The sequence below is a fragment of the Corvus kubaryi genome, unplaced genomic scaffold (genome assembly GCF_017639235.1).
Source record: "Corvus kubaryi isolate FWS band 111438036 unplaced genomic scaffold, C.kubaryi_AGA036_p1.0 74, whole genome shotgun sequence".
NCBI lineage: Eukaryota > Metazoa > Chordata > Aves > Passeriformes > Corvidae > Corvus > Corvus kubaryi.
The window spans coordinates 8,647,899-8,665,957 of record NW_024582061.1 but is presented as its reverse complement, the minus strand read 5'-3'; the positions used below and the strand labels follow the sequence as shown (position 1 = coordinate 8,665,957).

Below are 18,059 nucleotides of genomic sequence, written 5' to 3'. Positions count from 1 at the left end.
GGAGTCCAGAAAGTTCTGTGTGCTGCCTCTACATGGCCAGAAAGTTTTGTGGTCTCATCCCTTTCCCTTTTATTGGTTATTGTCCCACAACAGCTTTGGTTTATCTGCTATTTTGGCTTGTTTTGCTTTGTGGGGCTGGTACTGTGAGGCAGTTCTAGAGGTCAAGCATCATCCCAGCCTTATGAGTTGTTAATACAGACAGTGACCAGTGGCACCAGGGAAAAGAAGAAATTCAAGGCAAGGAAGGCAATCCCTTAACTCCTAATTAATGTGTACTGCCAACTTAACAGCTACATCTTGGAGATTTCTTAAATTACAGGCAGAAACTTTGCATTTATTAGTTCAGAAAGTTTTGGTGTATTTTTCCACTTAATTTGTCCAATGACTATTTGAACCTGTTTAAATTTTTAACTGTGAAAACAACCTGAATAGAAACAGTTCCATAACTTAAGCACACACTGAGTTTTTAATAGAGAACCCACAAAATGCACATATAAGCCATGTAAAAATAGATATAGGCTATATATTGAAATCTATATATGTATATTCAAAAAGTATGACCAGCATAAAAATTGTGTAAAAAGGTCATCTCCAATACATTCTCCACCTGGGCCAGATAGAAAATGAACTCTGCAGGCCATCATTAACACAAACAGTGGATAAAGAAACAAAGCAGGCTGAAAACATCAACTGTGTTTCTCTTCACCATCCCACCTCATTTCTTTACAGCCTACTCTCAGCAAGAAATGGAAATAAAAGCCATTCCAAATGCTGCTTGTAAACATGATGCCTCTTGGAGAGCATCCTGCCCCTGGGATGCTGCAGTTGGGTGAAGAATATCCAGGATTAGGTCAAACCCAGGCATTTCCCAGAGGCCCAAGAGGGAAGATATCTATCTGAAGCAGGGCTCAGGGCTTTTCCAGACCAGCTTTTTTGAAAAGCAGCTAGTGATAGCTCTTCATTCACTATGTTTCCTTTCAGTTGCATAGAAAAAAAATCGAGATTTCCTTCTAAATATTTCCAACATTCCAGCAATTAAAAAAAGAGTATGGAAGGTTCTAATTAAAAAAATTCACCCATAGAAAGCTGATGAGTGGAGAAAAGCCTTTAGTTCCATCCCACAACAGTTAAATATGTGTTTTGGAGCCAGCTCTGCTGACGAGGTGAAGATTAGAAAGCAAGTAGCTTGAAGAGGCATAATGTGCTTTGACAGAGAGCACAGAGCCCAAGCAGAGGTGCCACCAGAGAGATGAGCTGAAGTCCCTAATCTCTTGGCAAGATATGACTGTGGCATGTTCACATCTTGCTAGGTGTTTACAGCCATGAACGATGCTAAGCAAGAGAGTTTATTTCAGCTTCTCATTCCAAGCCAAAAGGTACCTGCAATCTGTTTGAAATCTCTTGGTGCAGAGCTGTTAACTGTTTTGAGCAGTAGTCTGCCTGATTCTGTGAGTGCTGTTTTGCAAGCCTACCTGGCAGACTATGAAAACAAACTTCTCAGACAAAGATGCTTTCCCTGGCAGGAGGCCAGGGTGTGCACTGCAAGCATTAGATACGTGTAGGAAGAAAACTTATCCTGTCACCTCTCCAACTTGCCAGGCTAAACCTCCTCCAAACTATGAACAAAGCTTAAAAGTTTAGTTTTCTTGTGGCTCATTTTCTTTGTGCACTTGACTGTGAACCTGTCACAGTGTTTATTCTCATTTTGTCCTTTCCTCACATAGTGAGTTCAAGCTGACTTTCTGGTGTAGATAGCAATCATCCCTTCTGGCACTGGGGTGGAATGACTGAAAATGACCAATCACAACCACAAATTGCCCAGGTTTGTTCCCACAGCATGGCTGAGGTTCAGTGTCAAAGACTTTTTTTTTAATAGAAAGTTGTGAGTTCTAGGAATGCCAGTTCAATGCTTCCTAAATTACATGCTGGTTGGCAATACAAAAATTCAGATTCTTATACGCACAATTGTTTCTTTTTCCATGGATGTGTATAAAGTGTCTCTGCATGTCTAAAGGCAGCTTTATCTTTGCTGCACCCATTTCTGCTGGGAATATTTGTATGCTCTCTTTTTCCTTTTTTTTTTTTTTAATCTTCAATATCCCTGAAAATCTGGACTGTCTGGTCCTGTCAAGAGATCCATGAGATCTGTTGATTCCACAGGTCAGAGACCAGGTCAGTTTTGCCCCACAGAAAAGAAGAGCCCAATCCACAGGCAATAGTATTTTCAGAAACACAGCAAAGGTCTGGGCTACCTGGATATAGTCCTCTGTGCTACAGCACACCTGGGGGATGGGTCCCCTAGTTCAGCACTTTTTATCTCCAGTGGCTGCAGGTTTGATCCCTAGAGGCAGCAATTCTCACAGCCTGACCTACAGTATCTGCTACAAAAGGGAATATAAGATTGCTTTTTTATTTGACTAGGTGGCTAAAACCATACTCAAAAACTTAAAAGCAAGTTCAACCTTTCTTTTTAAACATGACATGATGTGGCTGTGAGGCAAACCAACACCATCTCGGGAATGACAGAATCAGAGAATAGTTTGGGTTGGAAGGGACCTCAAAAATTATCAAAGATCATGTAGTCCCACCCCACCTGCCATGGGCAGGGACACCATCCACTAGACCAGGTTTCTCAGAGCCCCATCCAACCTGTCCTTATACACTTCCAGGCATGGCCATCCACAACCTCCCCGGGCAAACTGTTTCAGTGCCTCAGCATCCTCTGAGTAAAGAATTTCTTCCTAACATCTAATCTAAACCTCTTTTAGTTTAAAATGATTCCCACTTGACCTATCACTACCTGCCTGTGTAAAAAGTCACCCTCTCTCTTTTTTATAAACCTACTTTAAGTGTTAAAAGCATGAGGCAAATTCAGCACTCCAACCCTTCTGCTCTAATTCACAGATGTGGCATTCCCAGATTAAACAGTTGGACTTGATGATATAAAAGGTCTTTTCTAACCTCAATTATTATCTGGTTTGCTGTGCTTAATTAAGTTTTTCTGAAGCTCTCTCACACTGGCTGACCCTCTGGATCAATAGCACAGCCAGCCAGCTGCAGCCCCAGGCCTGCTCTCTTTGGCGTTCACACCTCTCAGCTGGCACTGGCACAGAGAACTAAATACGTGGTTTTGTCCTGGCAGAGGCTCCCACATGCCAGGCATTTGGCTGAGAGCTCCTGCCAGTGCAGCTGCTGATATGGGAGCAGGGGGAAGAGTACTGGGCTGGTGACAGCTCACCCACATCAAACAGAGAGCAAGTGAGGAACTGGGGTGTGCAGAAGAGGGACCTGTGGGTGCTGTGAAAATTTTGTTCAAGTTTATGTAGTCTCTTTCAACTGAAGTATTTAAAAGGGATTTTTTGTCCAGATGAGCTTTTCATGGAGAAAAGTAGTTAAGGTACCAGTTTGAGGTCTCTCAAGAGATGCTGATCACCTTGCGGGATGAAGCCCTCAATCTGTCAGCAGGAAAAGCGAGATGAGGAGTGGTCCTGCAGAGCTATTCCCAAACCATCCCCATTCTCCCTCCACGGCCCCTTCCCGTGCTCGCTTGTTTCCAGGAATTACTGGCCTGCTGTTGAGAAATGCGGCTTCGCCCTGGTTCCCAGCGCGGCCGTGAAAGAAGCGGGGGCATCCGCGTCCAGCCGCGCATTCACCCGCAGGCTGGAGCTTCCCCCGCACCCGCTGCGCACCACAAAGGGCCCGCAGCCCGCAGGGGGCACGGGCTCGGCCTCCCCCTCCCTCAGCTCAGGCAAAGGGAACAAAAGCGGGCACTTTGCCTCCCCTCTCCTCAGTACCAATGTCAGGGCCAAGGAGGAGGCTCTCCACCGTCCCCTCTCTCCCACTCTCCGGTCCCTCTCAGCTGTGCTGTGTGGGCAGTCCTTCCATCTGGCAGCGCAGTTTTGCACCGCGACTTCAGATCAAATCTCTCACTGCCACAATACGTGGCTGTAATCCACTTGCCTTTTACATATTTGCGTCCCTGTACTCAGAGCTGTTAAGACACTTTGTTTTATAAACTCCTAAATACTTTTGAAGTGCTGGCCTGCAGTTTAGCAGCTTGCAACCTCATTGGAAGGGCAAACTACCAAGCAAAACTCCAGTCAGCCTCATACACTTCATTTCCCTAAGCTCCCTCAGCATCTAGCAAGGAAAGAGGCCCTTTCTGACATCTTTCAGATTTGCTAAATTAGCCCTCTAGTCTGAATCACCTTCTGAATGGACTTGTCATGCTCCATTGACTACAGAGGGAGCTTAAGGACAGCCTCTGAGATTAACCCCCGACCCCACACACAGGGATGGTGGATGCCTAGCATTGACAAACTGCATGAAAGCCCCTGAATCAAAGGTGTTAACTGAGAGTGTATTACTAAACTACAGCATAAATCACAATAATGGCTGTTACATCGTTGTTGTAATTGCTGCTAATAACAACAGCAAGTAAAGTATATTTCTGGATTTAAGATTAGACTGTTTTTCATCTCCCTTGATGAAGTCTCTAGAGACCTGTAGCATAAATGCTGCAAAGTAGGAAGGTAACTGCCTTTTCCATTGTCGTTTTCTTACTCTGTTGTACCAGTTTACTGTGACCCTTATGTGAAAGGTTGCAGGGCACCCTGCACTGTAAGAAAATTGACTGGTCTTTTTTCTTTGCATGTGAGCAGATAGAGCAGTAGCTTATTTAGGGAGCTTTCCTGATAAGACAGCAACTAGCAGCTGTGATAACCCAGGCCCAGTTCAAATTCAGCTACTTACAAAACAGTCTTTATCTGAGGGAGTGTGTGTTTTGTTTCTGAGACACTCAGTTATACAGGGGCTGTGATGGACCCCTGGCAGCAGAGGAGGACAGCAGCAAAGAGAACAAACGTGGCACTTCGCTCCCAGCTAAGGATAAATGGAGACCTGGTCTTGCCACCCCTTTTGGCACTGGGAAGTGTCCTGTTGAGTCAGTAGGACTACGTGCACAGCATTCATGTAAATTGTTACAGGACTGAGGTATGACATATTTTAGGATCTTTGCGCATCATATCATGAGTCTCAAAACATTTTTCCATGCTGAAAACGGGCCAGTTCACATTTGGAATAGATCCAAAATCAGGTCCTGAATTCAACATAAATCTTTTTTTAGTGTATCTCGTCAGATATACTAAATATATGTGTGTGTATATATATATATGACCTATATATTTTTGTATGTCAGATATACTTGGCTTACCTTGCAGCCAGTTCCAGCAACCACCCAGGCAGACCTATATTTGGGACAGGATTCTTCAGTGCCCCAGTCTGTGTCCTTTCTTGTGTCTTTTTATAATACACATACCCATTTTTTTGTTGTGTTGATCTTTACATCAGAGATTCTACTCCCACTTTTCAAAACCACTTCTCCCCAGAATTTCTTCCTGTATCTTCTAGCCCCACAGAAGTTTAAAGACTGTTTACAAGAGTGACTCCATGTAGTTGCAGACATCACGGGCATGGTTCTTCCCAGGTCATCACTTAAACCCTGAATTCTGGGTCAGTGGTGTGAAGCCTAAGCCCAGGCAGAAAGTGGAAGAAAGGAAGAAAGCAAGCAAGCAAGGAAGAAATGAAAAGAAAGGAAGTGAAAAACAACAATATGGATAATATTGCCTTGGGTTACATCTCTTTGACTACTACCTCCACTGTAAAAGCTTTGAGGAGAAACTGGAAGTTGGTTCAGCCTTCCAGCTGGAGATTCCTATTGCATCGAGCACATCCCCAGGCAGCCTCTTCATCAAACTGAGCCCCACTGCACACCCTGGAGCAACACCCACTGCACTTGACCAAGGTTGAATATCTAGATCCCATGAGAATCTCTAGTGAATTGTAAGAAATAATAAAAATTTAAAAGTAAATGTAATAAAAAAGCTTAAGTTTTTCAGCCAGAAAACTCCCACATAATTATATACATGCAGAACTCTTTTATTAGGAACAGTAGGGTTTTTAAAATGGTGTATCGGGGTGGAAAAACCTGTATCTCAAAATGCAGTAGAATGCAAGCTAATTATCATTATGGAAAGATCTTTGCTTTTCCCCCACTGCCAACATAAAACACTTTCCTCTTACTCTGCCTCCAGAACTTCCAGTAACAAATACAGAAAAACTCCTAAATATCCGTTAATTAATTGAAAACATTGTTTGTAAAGACAAGGTTTTTGGGGGTTTATTTGTGTTTTGGTCTTGCAAGGCTTTATCTACTGAACAGAACAAAAAAAAGTTACTGACCTTTTCAGAGCCAAGATTTCATATTTTGCTCCTGTGGTAGAAAAGGTATAAAGCAGCAAATGAAAAGTGTAACTAGAAAGCAGAGACTGAATAAACACTAACAAAAAAACATTCTCTGCCAATGGAGACAATAATTTCAGTGGTGATTGGGTACCAACAAAGCCTTCAGTAACTCGGGGTAGCCAGTAAGGATGAAGATATTTTTGTGTAAAAGATACTCTGTGTGTACCCATATTTATATTTAATCTCATTTGACCACAAATGCAATAATCTTTCTTCAGAAATGCTCCCAGTGAAGATTTTATAAGAGGCTTGTGTTTTACTACAAGATTACAGTGGGTTTTTTTCTTCCATTTGGGTTACACTGGAGACAATTATTACCAGCTAAGATAAACAGAGAGGATCTCATGTAGGTGACTTCCCATATCACCATAAAAGATAATAATGGACAAAAACCTAGATTACTACTTTGTGAGAAGGTTTAATCCTGAACATGAAGAGTTCAGTTTGCAAATTCTCTGTTCTCAGTGAAAATCAGGTGTTGCTTCATCATCTACAAGGCAAGGGAGGATGTGAGTGTCTCTGTGCAAGGGTGACTATCATGCATGTGAGTATTATTTACAAGTCTATCCTGTTCAAGGCCAGAGGGATGATGAAATGCAAACAGGCTTTTAACCTCAGCTGTAGCAGTGCACCAGATGAGCTCTGGGGTCTCAAAGTGGCTTTGTGCTGCTAGCAGATACTTGTCTGCAGACATCTCACCCCACTCACCTCTGGCAGTCCTCCTTCCATCCACACACTCACCTAATGAACGACCATTCCAAAAAGCTTGGAGCACCAAAGCGGTAGCCAAACTTGGGGTCTCTTCTGCATGAAGTCCTCTCCATTCATGTACTCCATACATAACAAGCAAAAAAGAGGCCATGTAATATCAGAGATGGCCTTCTAAAACCCATTCCAGCCAAAAAGAATGGGTGTAAAAGCTCTGTGCCTGTTTATAGCTCAGTCAGCATCTGAGGACAGAGGTGGGAAGGACATGAGAAATCCAGAACTGTGTCTCCTGCACGATGGAGCTTAGGGAAGCTAACCATGACTTGACACACTCCTCAAGCAGCTCACGTTTACTGACAGGATCAGATATCTCACATGGCAGTACAAGAGCATCTTGAAACTCTCTCACTGTTCAGTAACCTAAAAATGTAACTAACTGCTAAGCAGCATATTAAAAAGGAATTAAAATTTTTCTTTTGTAAGTAAACAATGGTGAATACTTGGTCTCCTTTCCAAGGATAGGATTTCGGTTTCTCAGTCCATTAGTGGTTTGAAGAATGTACTGTCAGTTTTCATACCTTATAATACTTAATTTTCCTCCAAACAACTTCAGAAGCCTATATCAATCACCTCATCTTGTAAAAAATGTGAAGCATCTCCCTCTTTTGGCAGTGACTGATGGAATTGTTTTCATAGAGTAATTAATTAATTATTCTAGGATTTTAAATAATAGTTGGACACAGAAACAAAACCAGAAAAATTATATGGAAAACAAAGTAAATTTAGGAAAAAAGGACAATGAAGGAACTAAAAGAAAGGAAAAGAAATTAACATACAATGAGCATTACCTGAATTTCTGCATAATTATATTTAGCTCATTAATATAATGTAGCTTCTTTGTTCTACTCTTGAGTCTTAATCATCTCTCACCAAACACACACACATTAAAGTCACTGTTAAACAGCTGAGCATGACAGGGCTGGGAATAAGGGCTTGCCACTGCTTATGATATGTGTGTCATGATAGTGTCATTAAAAAAAAAAAGCCAAATTCTTCATCTGTAATAATCCATCATTGTGTCAATATCACACAGGTTGAAATAAATGTTTACTGAAACAAGCTGCTTAAAGGAACTGGAAAGTGCCAGGAAACTGGGACAGACAGGCTTTGGTGTGCACAAACCAAAGAAATGTTTTCTGCTAGAGTCACTTTCTGGTAGACTTCTCTCTACAGACTAAAACTCTTTCTGAATTTACAGATCTGTTTGTGTGTCAAGCAACACCTACAGCCAAGGAAAATTAGTACTATAAAGAGATACCATGAAGTACTTAGAATTAATTTAAGAAACTCCAGAAACGGTTTCCACAACCAAATGAGGACACCATGTGTCTGTGTATTAGTTTATTTAATTCTTTATCGCCACTAAGAGCAAGTAAATTATGCTGATACAATTGGTAAACATATACATTCGCTAGAGCCCCCCACAATCCCACAGAGCTAAGGGAAACATTAAGGGATGTTACAGGATTAATGCTTTCATTCTACAATATGGATATATGGCTTTCATACAAGTTTTAAAAAATTGAAAAGGTAACACACTGCTAGCTTACAAAATCAATATACAAACTGGAAAATAAAGGAAAAGGAACAGGAAAAGAAAGTAACCCATGAGAAGATATATAGCACTGGTTTAATAGATATATACAGAATTAGAAATCCACTGAACATGAGATTCAGGCTTTAAATTGTTATTGTGACTTTCATTTCTCCTTTCAGTTTAACACTCAAACTATAAGAATTCAGATGGTTTCTCTCTTACTTTTAGTTTTCCATCTTATTTTACCCATTTTCCTCAGTTTTTATTGGCAGAGCAAAAGACTTTTTCTGCCTATGTTTTTATGTTCACACCTAACTGAAGCAGTTTGTCCACTTTGAAGCTTTGAACAAAACCCTTGCAATGTACTTGGTGTGACAGAAGAGAACATCACTGTGATAGTAAGTCCTTTTGGCCATTTCATTAGCATGTGTTTTGCATTTCCCTTGGACACGGCTATCCGTAAACTGAAGTGCTGGCAAGTGGGAAGAAATCTAGCTCTTCATCCTACTTGTGTATCCTCACTTAAATAACAACACAGGACAAAAAGCTCTTTCATTTCACCCACAGCCTGAAAACGTGGCAGCGCTGGTTGGGATTCGCATTTAGATTATGCATGCACCTTCCTATCGTTTTGCTTCCCCATATGTGTATGTATATTTATCTATGCAGTATGCACGTGTGTGTATTTAGAGAGCTGCTGTCTCTGATGCTGATATCTGCATTAGGTGGATTCTAGCTCTAAGCTGCAGCCTGTCTGTGCTTCAGATCACCTCAGCAACCACAACACACTCTGGACTATCACAGCCATTTCCTTCAGCTGTAAAAGTCTAGAGGAACTACATAATTATAACATGGGGAGTGCAATGAACAATCTAATGAGAAAAGTTAAATAATGTCTTGTTGCCAGGTAGATTAGAGTGAGGGCATTCAAACAGCAAAATTAATTGAATGAAATTGGCTGTGGGTAAGACAGTCCTGCAGAGGCTATCCATTTTCCTAGTTTTCCATCACTGAATTCAGGGCTAAAGGTTTTGTACAGTCTTTCAGTGACCTGCTGAAACTGGAATACTTGTGAGCCTCTGTTTTATCTCATCAATAAATCCACTCACTGGACATGTTTTCAGTTTTGTTGCAGGTTTTGTTCGTCATCGTGGATTTTTTAAGAAAGGAGTAAAATCTGTAGGTACAGGTTTTTTTCATACACAACTCACTCAAAGCCAAGTGATTTAAAGGCTAGGAGATACTTACAGAGTTCTTTAGACATCTGGGACTCCATAACACCCCATATTGAAATGGCAAACTGCAGAAAGGGCTAAAGGTTTGTACAACCCCATCAATGAGATAATAATATTTGAATTCTCACGTTTTCCCAGATTTTTGCTCCATTCAGAGTGATGAGGCCACAAGGCAGATGGCCATTTGTGAAGAGTAGCAGAAAGGGACCATTAGGAAAATTATCAGATATCAGCATTGTTTAGTTTTGGTCCAAAAGCAAAGTTTGATGCTGCTATGAATGAGACTACCTACATCTTCTCCAACTGCAAACAGCCATGGGTGGAAGAGGCTCTCTCCATGCTCTACACCTGCTCAGGCAAGTCTTTCACTATCCCTGAAACTCTATGCATGATGGTAATTTGATGATAAAAGAAGACAGTGGTAAAGGATACAGCTTCTTGCCACTATTTGTCTAGTTAGGGTGTTTTTCTGTTTTCTGGGGTTTTTTTGTTTGAAGGCAGACACTCCTGCATCAACGTCTTTAATTTTTGAGATGATCATTTGATCGTTTCTGTTCCCTGGGAAGCCTTGACCAGGTTGAGTTATGAGGAAAGTTTTACCAGCAATCCACCCTCCCAGCAAATCCAGGGACTCCCTAGCTCATTATCATGCTTCCTTGTTCATTGTCATATAGTGATTAACAAGTTGCTACTGTGTCTTTTAGTTTCAGAAGGACAAAGCTGGAGGAACTTGATGGTATGAGCTTCCTGGGGCTGTTTTGCAACAATCCAGGAAGAAATGGAGAATATAGTCTCAAGGATGAGGAAAGATCAGCAACAGCCACAGAAGTTCAACTGAGAGGTAGAGTTCCTTAGCAGAATTGACAGAAAACCTATGAACACCACAAAAATTATGGATAGGCGTGGGAAGGCAGGCAACAGGTATAATCTGTGTCTGCAAAGGAGAGAACTCAGCCTCAACTTCATAGAAGTGCTGTCCTTGAGAATTAAAATGGATTGAATACAAGACACCTACCCCCACTGACATACTGCTCCCCCTTCTGATTAGGATTTGGGAGACATGAAAGCCTGCTGTGTCATATCAAAATGGCGTACACCTCACCAATATATTGCTTTAGAAAAGGGGTGAGTTTACATTGTTAATGTTGCTGCAGTTCCTAGACTGAGGGAAAATCAGGTCGTTGTCCCATCCTCAACACTCACATTAGCCTATATACTATTGTCTCCTTTTGACTTTGCCTCCAGTTGAACACTTTCTTTTGAGGCTGGAGTAGGACTTTACTTTCCTGCAACACTTTATATTGGATTAGTTTTCATTAAGGCACAAATCAGGGAAAGCACAAAAACAAACGTGCCAACCAGTAGCTCTGCCTTCCGCACTTAAGGAGCATGCAAAAGAAGTTTTGTATAAAATTTTCCTGACTTCCTATCTGTCTCTTCTTGACCAAGTCTCCAAAGCTGCCTGTTGATACATTTTATAATTGTTATTCTTTAATTTCTTCTAACTTTTCTCCTTTGAAAAACAGTTCAAGCCCAGAATGTCATTATGGAAATAGAAGATGAAAATCAGTAAATTACAATTTAGTACCTACCTGCATGTACAACAAACATTTTCCCTTCCTGGAGCCTTGCCCAGAAGTTTTGCTGCACCTAATAGACTGTTAAATAGGCCAGGCTGACAAGCAATGATTCTCATTCACCATGGGCATTTCTGCCAGAAGATACATCTAAGTCAGAAAATGTCCCAATCCTCAAATACTCTTTCAAATCAAGATATAGACGGGCCTAACTGAAAGACACATTGCCTCAGCTTACTTAGAGAAACAGAAGTGAGATATACCCAAATATATTTAGGTTTAAGCTGACTGGAATCCAGAGTCTGGATGCAGATTCATCCTTAGCTGATGTTCAGCAACTCACCATCTCTTTTCTAAGAGGTTTAAGTGCTCAGAAAAAGGCTGTCATTTGGGGGATTTTTATCATCTCCCCATACTCCATTACAGCTGTAGCAAATGAAGATGTAAACCACTCCTCGAGAGGGACATTCATGAAACAAATTTCTGTCAGTTAAACTAGGTAAGTAGCACATCTATGCTAAGTCATTTTTCATTGCAATAGGATAGCACCAAGAGGGTAAACACGTTTTTCATCTGAAGTAGCCGCTCCCACAGCACTGTCAGACAAGTTCGCCCTCCCAAAGCAGGAAGGGTAGAAGATTAGAAAACAAGTAAGGAGAAGTTTCAAAATGACTGAAGTAGAAACTGCTCAAGATGGGTGGGAAGAGGTTTTGTTCAGAATCGTGCCTTTTGCTTTCTTGATAATGTCACCAGTGAAACAAGGGCTCCTGTTAGGTACTGGGTACTTCCTTTTAGAGCTGACCTGACTGACTTAATCTTCCTCTGTGTTCCGCCATGAATTACTTTATCATCTCCTGAATAGCTAGAGCTTCCACTGAATGTTTTCTTCTGGCTTATTGGAAATTTTCTTCATTTTAAGTCTATTTTAAGTTAAGTTTTTGTAGTAACCATTACTCCAATTGCTGTCAATGATACAATGCCAATACAGATCCGAACGTATGTGGCTGAGTAGTACATAAGAAATGTTCTCCTATTTCACACCCTTTGCTGCATTTTCCTCTGGTCCTAACATGATATATTTTGTTTCCTTGTTTTCTGTAAACTCTCTCCCTGAGGGCCCTATGCCACCACAGGAACTCGACTGGCTTCCTTCAAAATCTATTAGGAATGTTCCTTTAACAAGCCAGATGGGCAGTTAAATGAAAGGACCATAAGGTACCAGAGGAAACACAGGGGAATTCATTTTTTTTATACTCACGGAGATGGAAATAAGAAGTCACATCTAAGGTTTGCTAAAGGATAGTCAAAGTGTTGGTCTCAGCATCATTCCCATTTCCTGCCAGCCCCCTATGAAACATGGACTAGATTAACCAGTGTGAGACAGTGGTGCAACAGTGTTTGCACTCAAAGCTAAACCACTTTAAGTGAACTGATGCAGCATTTAGACAGACAAACCTTTGGTGAGTGAAAAAGTTCCTTTCCCCCTTTGCTTTCAATCAGACCTACCGAACCATTAGTTTAAGTCTGAGGCACAAGCACAGGTAGACCTGATTAGACCATGAACAAACCAAATAGCACCCAGAACCACCTAAATATGAGCATTTATGATTTTAGATTTGGTCATTGCACATCCACCGTACGTGGGGGACATTTTTAACTCTACCACGGACTCAGGTATGTCTAACAGCATAGTCAAAATAACAACAACATCAACACAGACTGCAAAACACACCCAAGGAGTCTGGGAAATAATTGTGAGGCTAGTCTACCTTAAGCTATGTGCAGGCTTGGCTAGCTGGCTTCAGGAGTGTTTGGGAACAGAAGGACTTGCCTCACCGTGAGTCCAGATCAGCCATACCCTCCAGGTGAGAAAATAGAGGGCAAGCTCTGCAACTGTTACAATTTCTTTTTGCATAGAAAAGGGAGTGATGTTAGTATGAAAAAAAAGAGACTCTGCTTGTCTGTAAACTAATCCCAAGAGAGAAATGTGATTTACTCAGATGAACACAACCTGCTGCAGCTTCACTGAAGTCAGTGGGTACCATGCAGGAGAGTACAAAGGAGGCTATTCCTCTTGACCAGCAGGCAAGCCTCCAGCCTGCACAAGTGGCAAAGCTTATTTCTTGCTGTTGAACTTTAAGATTTAGAATTCAGAAGCAATGATTTTGAACTTAATTTGGGCACTGAAATCCCTTATGTTTCCTCTAAAAATTTTGGTCTGCTTGTTGTCAGGTTGTTAAACAACCCTTTGCCTTGAAACAGACCAGCCATTTGTCAGATCTTTTTTATACCTTGTGACTTCTCTCAGGACTCAGAATCATTTAAATTACATTAAAAATGAGCAAACTAAAAAGCAGCTGGTTATAACTTTTCTTTTTTTTCCCCCTGCAGACCATATTAAAAAAAAAATCACAACTATTTTTATGTTGACTGAGCTTTTTCCAAGGTCTTTTTGCTTATATAAAAATGGAAGAAAGCAAAAGGTACTGGTTTTATATTTCCCTTCTGTTTTACTAAAAGATAAACCAAAAATAATTTCATTCCTATTGGTTTCAGGTCCCACAAATTGTCCCTTTTTTGGTCAAAAATATGAACTACGTCTGGTGGTTTCCAAACATTTCTCCTTTTATTTCCCACCAGACATACTATTTTTTAACCAGCTATAATTAAAATCAACAGGAATATTGCCACTGATACAAAAGGGAGCTGGGTCAGGCAGAATCACAACAATTTCAACTAGATCTTTTATAAAAAGGATTTTCTCCCTTCTATCAAAATGAACAAATAAAATACAGCATTTTTCAGCTTTTATAGGTAAAATGGAGGACACTACCATCCACCAACACTGATACGCTGAAAAGTGGAAAGTTTTGTCATCATTCCACTTTGAAAAATCATTGCTAGAAGACCATGAAAAATTAGGACTCTTTCATGTCCAATTGTGGAAAGAGTTTAGATTTACTGCCAATGTTCAAAATATGGTTAAGGAAAGGAGTGTTACTGGCTTTTACCTGTAGATGGTGACATTTTGAAATGAACATTAAGCACACATCCAAGAAAAATCCATACTTGTAAATACTCAACAAAATGCCCCCACCCTTTCCTTAAACATTCGATTTCATACAGTTATGCAGATGTGATCAGAAATTAAGAAGCAGGCCTCAATTTTTCAGATATAAGGTCCCAATCTTAAATATAAATGCATCCAGCCAGAGTGCTATGTTCACACAGGGTACCACTGGCTTCAGCAGAGCTCCACACAGGCTCAGGTTCTGCTTGCATGGACTAATTACCAGATTGAGACCTATGGCAAGACTTGACAAAAAAAAAATTTTAAAAACCTCTATATTGTTCAATATACAATAGACATAATTTTCTAAATGAGTTTGGAGTCCTTTATTACAGGCCTCTAAAAATTGTTGTTAGGGTTATACATTAAAAATACTAAAGTAATAAAAAAAAAAGGATTTTTTTTTTTCTGTGTTTGCTTTTTTTCTTCTATGGTACCATTAAGCTATAAATAATTTTAGGATAAAATGCCTAAGTATAAATGAAACTGTTAACTGATCATGTTTGCTGATGTCCCTTTCTCACATTGCCCAAGTTGACTCCATTAATCCAGCATCTTTTCTTGTTTCTTGCCTTCCTTTTTCTTCTTCTTGGATTCTGTCAAGACAGAACAATAACAATAAAAAATTAGTGTCTAGCAGGCACTGCAATAAATTTCATTTAACACCCGTGTAAGTTCCCCCTTTTTTTTTTTTTTCTCCATGCACATAAGAATTGTTTCCTCATTTTGAGCAAAGAAAGGGAAAAGAGAAGGAAAAGAAGAAAAATAACAGGAAAGGCCAAGGCAGTAGAGAAGATGGAAAGGGAGTTGCATGTTCCGTTCAGAACCCTCCCTATCTGAGGAGCTGACCCTGTTTGGCATGCAAAGCATTGTGTCAGGAACTTGCTTGGAAAATAAGAAAACAGCAGGCATCTCCTGGAGAAACCGGGTCACAGCTCAGTGGAGAGCTGGAAGAAAGCGTTGCACACACTACCCACACATATACCCTTCCCCTGCTTCCTTTCTGTCTCATTGTTAGTCTTTGGCTTTCTCTGAATGTGCCAGCAGCTCCAGAGCATGGGGAGAAAGCTCTCTTGTTTCTTCAGCTCCTCCACTGCCAACCCTTCCCCCTTCCCTGGGACAGACACCTATGTGCACTCGGGAAGCAATGGAAGCTTGGCCTGGGGTCATGGGAGCACGGCCTGTCCAGCCAGCTGGGACTGATGGAATGATCAAAGGACTAAGGAGCACCTGCTTCTCTAATTAATTTGGGATAAATAAGGGAACGATGTGAAGGTACAAGTGAAAATTTATGTCTTGTACTACCACCTGCCGTAGCTTTCACTGTACTGAAGGGTAGTGTGGTATTCTACAGGTAAAAGAAATTCACAGAGGGACCTAAAAATTAAAACAAATTATGAGGATTAGGTAGTCTTCTGTCACATATCACCTTGTAATAGGGAAAATAATGAGCAACTCCTTACTGGTATCAGCACAAAACAGCAAAACAGGTACCACAGAGACACGGAAACAGAGCTTCTGTGAAGCATCTGTCCTGCAACCAAAACAGCAAGCAAGCAGACCCAGGTTTGCCTTAACCCAGATTTCATTAACAAAACCAAGCAAAGCTATCACAGAATCATAGACTATGCTGAGTTGTGTTTCAAACTAAAATTTTTTCTTCACCTATTACAACAAGACAAAAATTGTTTCCAATAATCCTTTAGTCAAAGCAAAGTAAAATACTTGTTTAGTCATATAATCTACTCTAAAATCTCTTTCCCTTAAAAATTTGCTTAACTTTCAAAGGGATAATAATTTAAAAGAAGAAGTAATTTGTTTTCATTTGAAAATTAATTTTTGCCCCCTGCCTTTGCATGTGTCTGTGTGTGTGCTTGCATGTGTATCTGACTGGGTAGTCTGGAGCTATTCACAAAATTTGATACTATTTCATAACCTGTCATTCGAGAAAGTAATCTTTCATTCAGTTAGTATCTAATTTGCTTTCAGCTAAAGCTTCCTCCCCACACAAATTTCCTGTATCCCCCCTCAACCTCTCTTTCCCACATCTTCCACTTCCTCTAATTTTGCTTCTCTATAAAACTGACCCTCCTGGATTCTGTATTGATTGCACTCTCCCTCATACTTTGTACTCCCCACACAACACCACTTTCTCCGAAAGAAACAGTGACATTTTATCAATCAGACCAGCACTGGAATCTGTGAAATTTATTTAAACCCAGCACAAGCAGAAGGGCACTATGCAGACTTTGACCAAATTTACTGCACGCAAAGGAGACATATAAATGCAGGCAGACTGCTAACAGGACTCTGCTGAAGAGTTTGTGCAGCTCATGGTAGGAATGAGATCACCACCAGGAGAAAACTTCAGTCTGGAGTTGTGTGAATGCACCAGGTCCCCATCCTCACTTGACTTGAGGTACCAGACAACCCACTGTTTATCCATTTGCACTTAATCCCTGTGGGTCCACATCTCTTCCTTTCTCAATTCTTCCCTGCTGTCTACCTTGTGGTAATTTGCACATCATCCAAACTGCCAAACCCATCTACCTACAAAGACAAGTGACTCTGCTTTGGGCCTCAGTGGAGTAAAACTGTCATGTGCTAGATGTAATTCCTCCCTCATTAAAAGTACCCACACCACCACGGCTTCATCTTTCCGACAGGTAATCTGTATTGATGCACAGCATATTTGCTCCATGAAATGGCATGCATACACAGAATTGTGGAAATATTAAAAAAAAAAGGAAAAAAAGAAAATTGCTCAAATATTTCCCAGCCCTTAGGCTCTTTTAAAATTCCTACCACAGACACCAGTACCCATGTGCTGACCCATGAAAATGTTGATGTTCATACACTCATGTACAAGTCTGTTCACAGCTACACTCTACCTGTTTTGATTATGCTCAGGGTACAGACTGATGGTATGCCCGTGGCTAACAACATACAAAGTTGCTTTAAGATGCACTTTGCTCATGTTTTTTAATTTCTCAACCTACTCTTTGCATTTGTGCCATTCAGGCTTTTATCGTCCTCACCTCTGTTCCCCCTATGCTACTATTTCCACTTTTATGACATGCTATTGGGTCAGCTCACACAGCCACACTGGGAACCACATCAACCTGCCACTGCTACCCTCCCCAGAGTAACCAGGCGTGACCAAAAGAGTCACCATGCTCCAAAGCTGGCCAGCTGAGAGTACAATGCCAGTTATCTGCCAGCTCAACAGGCCCACACTCCAGCATCAGCTGTAGCCAGCTGCCGGTTAAGTGAGGGAAAGATTCCCTACACACACTGTGTCCAACAGTCCCCTTCAGTTTCCTGTTCTGTACATGAAAATTATCAAAATTCAGTTCAGGTTAGCACAGATCGGATGTTGAGACCTTTGGTTCAGCCCTTTCCTACCAGGCATCTTAATGCAGTCCCATCAGAAATTACAGTGACCCACTAAGCAGTCCCACGGAGACAGCCTTTATCATGGGGAAGCCACTGAGCTGATTCCACATCTGACCACTGGTGCTGCAAACACTCACCACGGAGCCAGAAGGAAGCAGGAAAAGCTGCCCAGT

At 41.0% G+C, this 18,059-nt stretch overlaps 1 protein-coding gene across 1 annotated transcript in view; it reads right to left on the bottom strand.

The window, feature by feature from the left end:
• Positions 1 to 8,399: 8,399 nt before the first annotated feature.
• The window catches only part of PTN (pleiotrophin), a 77,410-nt gene continuing 67,750 nt past the window's right edge, over positions 8,400 to 18,059 (bottom strand). The window contains exon 5 of the mRNA XM_042050642.1: positions 8,400 to 15,086. Within this exon, the coding sequence (XP_041906576.1) occupies positions 15,034 to 15,086 (53 nt within the window). The 3' untranslated portion in view covers positions 8,400 to 15,033. The remainder of the gene's footprint in view (positions 15,087 to 18,059) is intronic.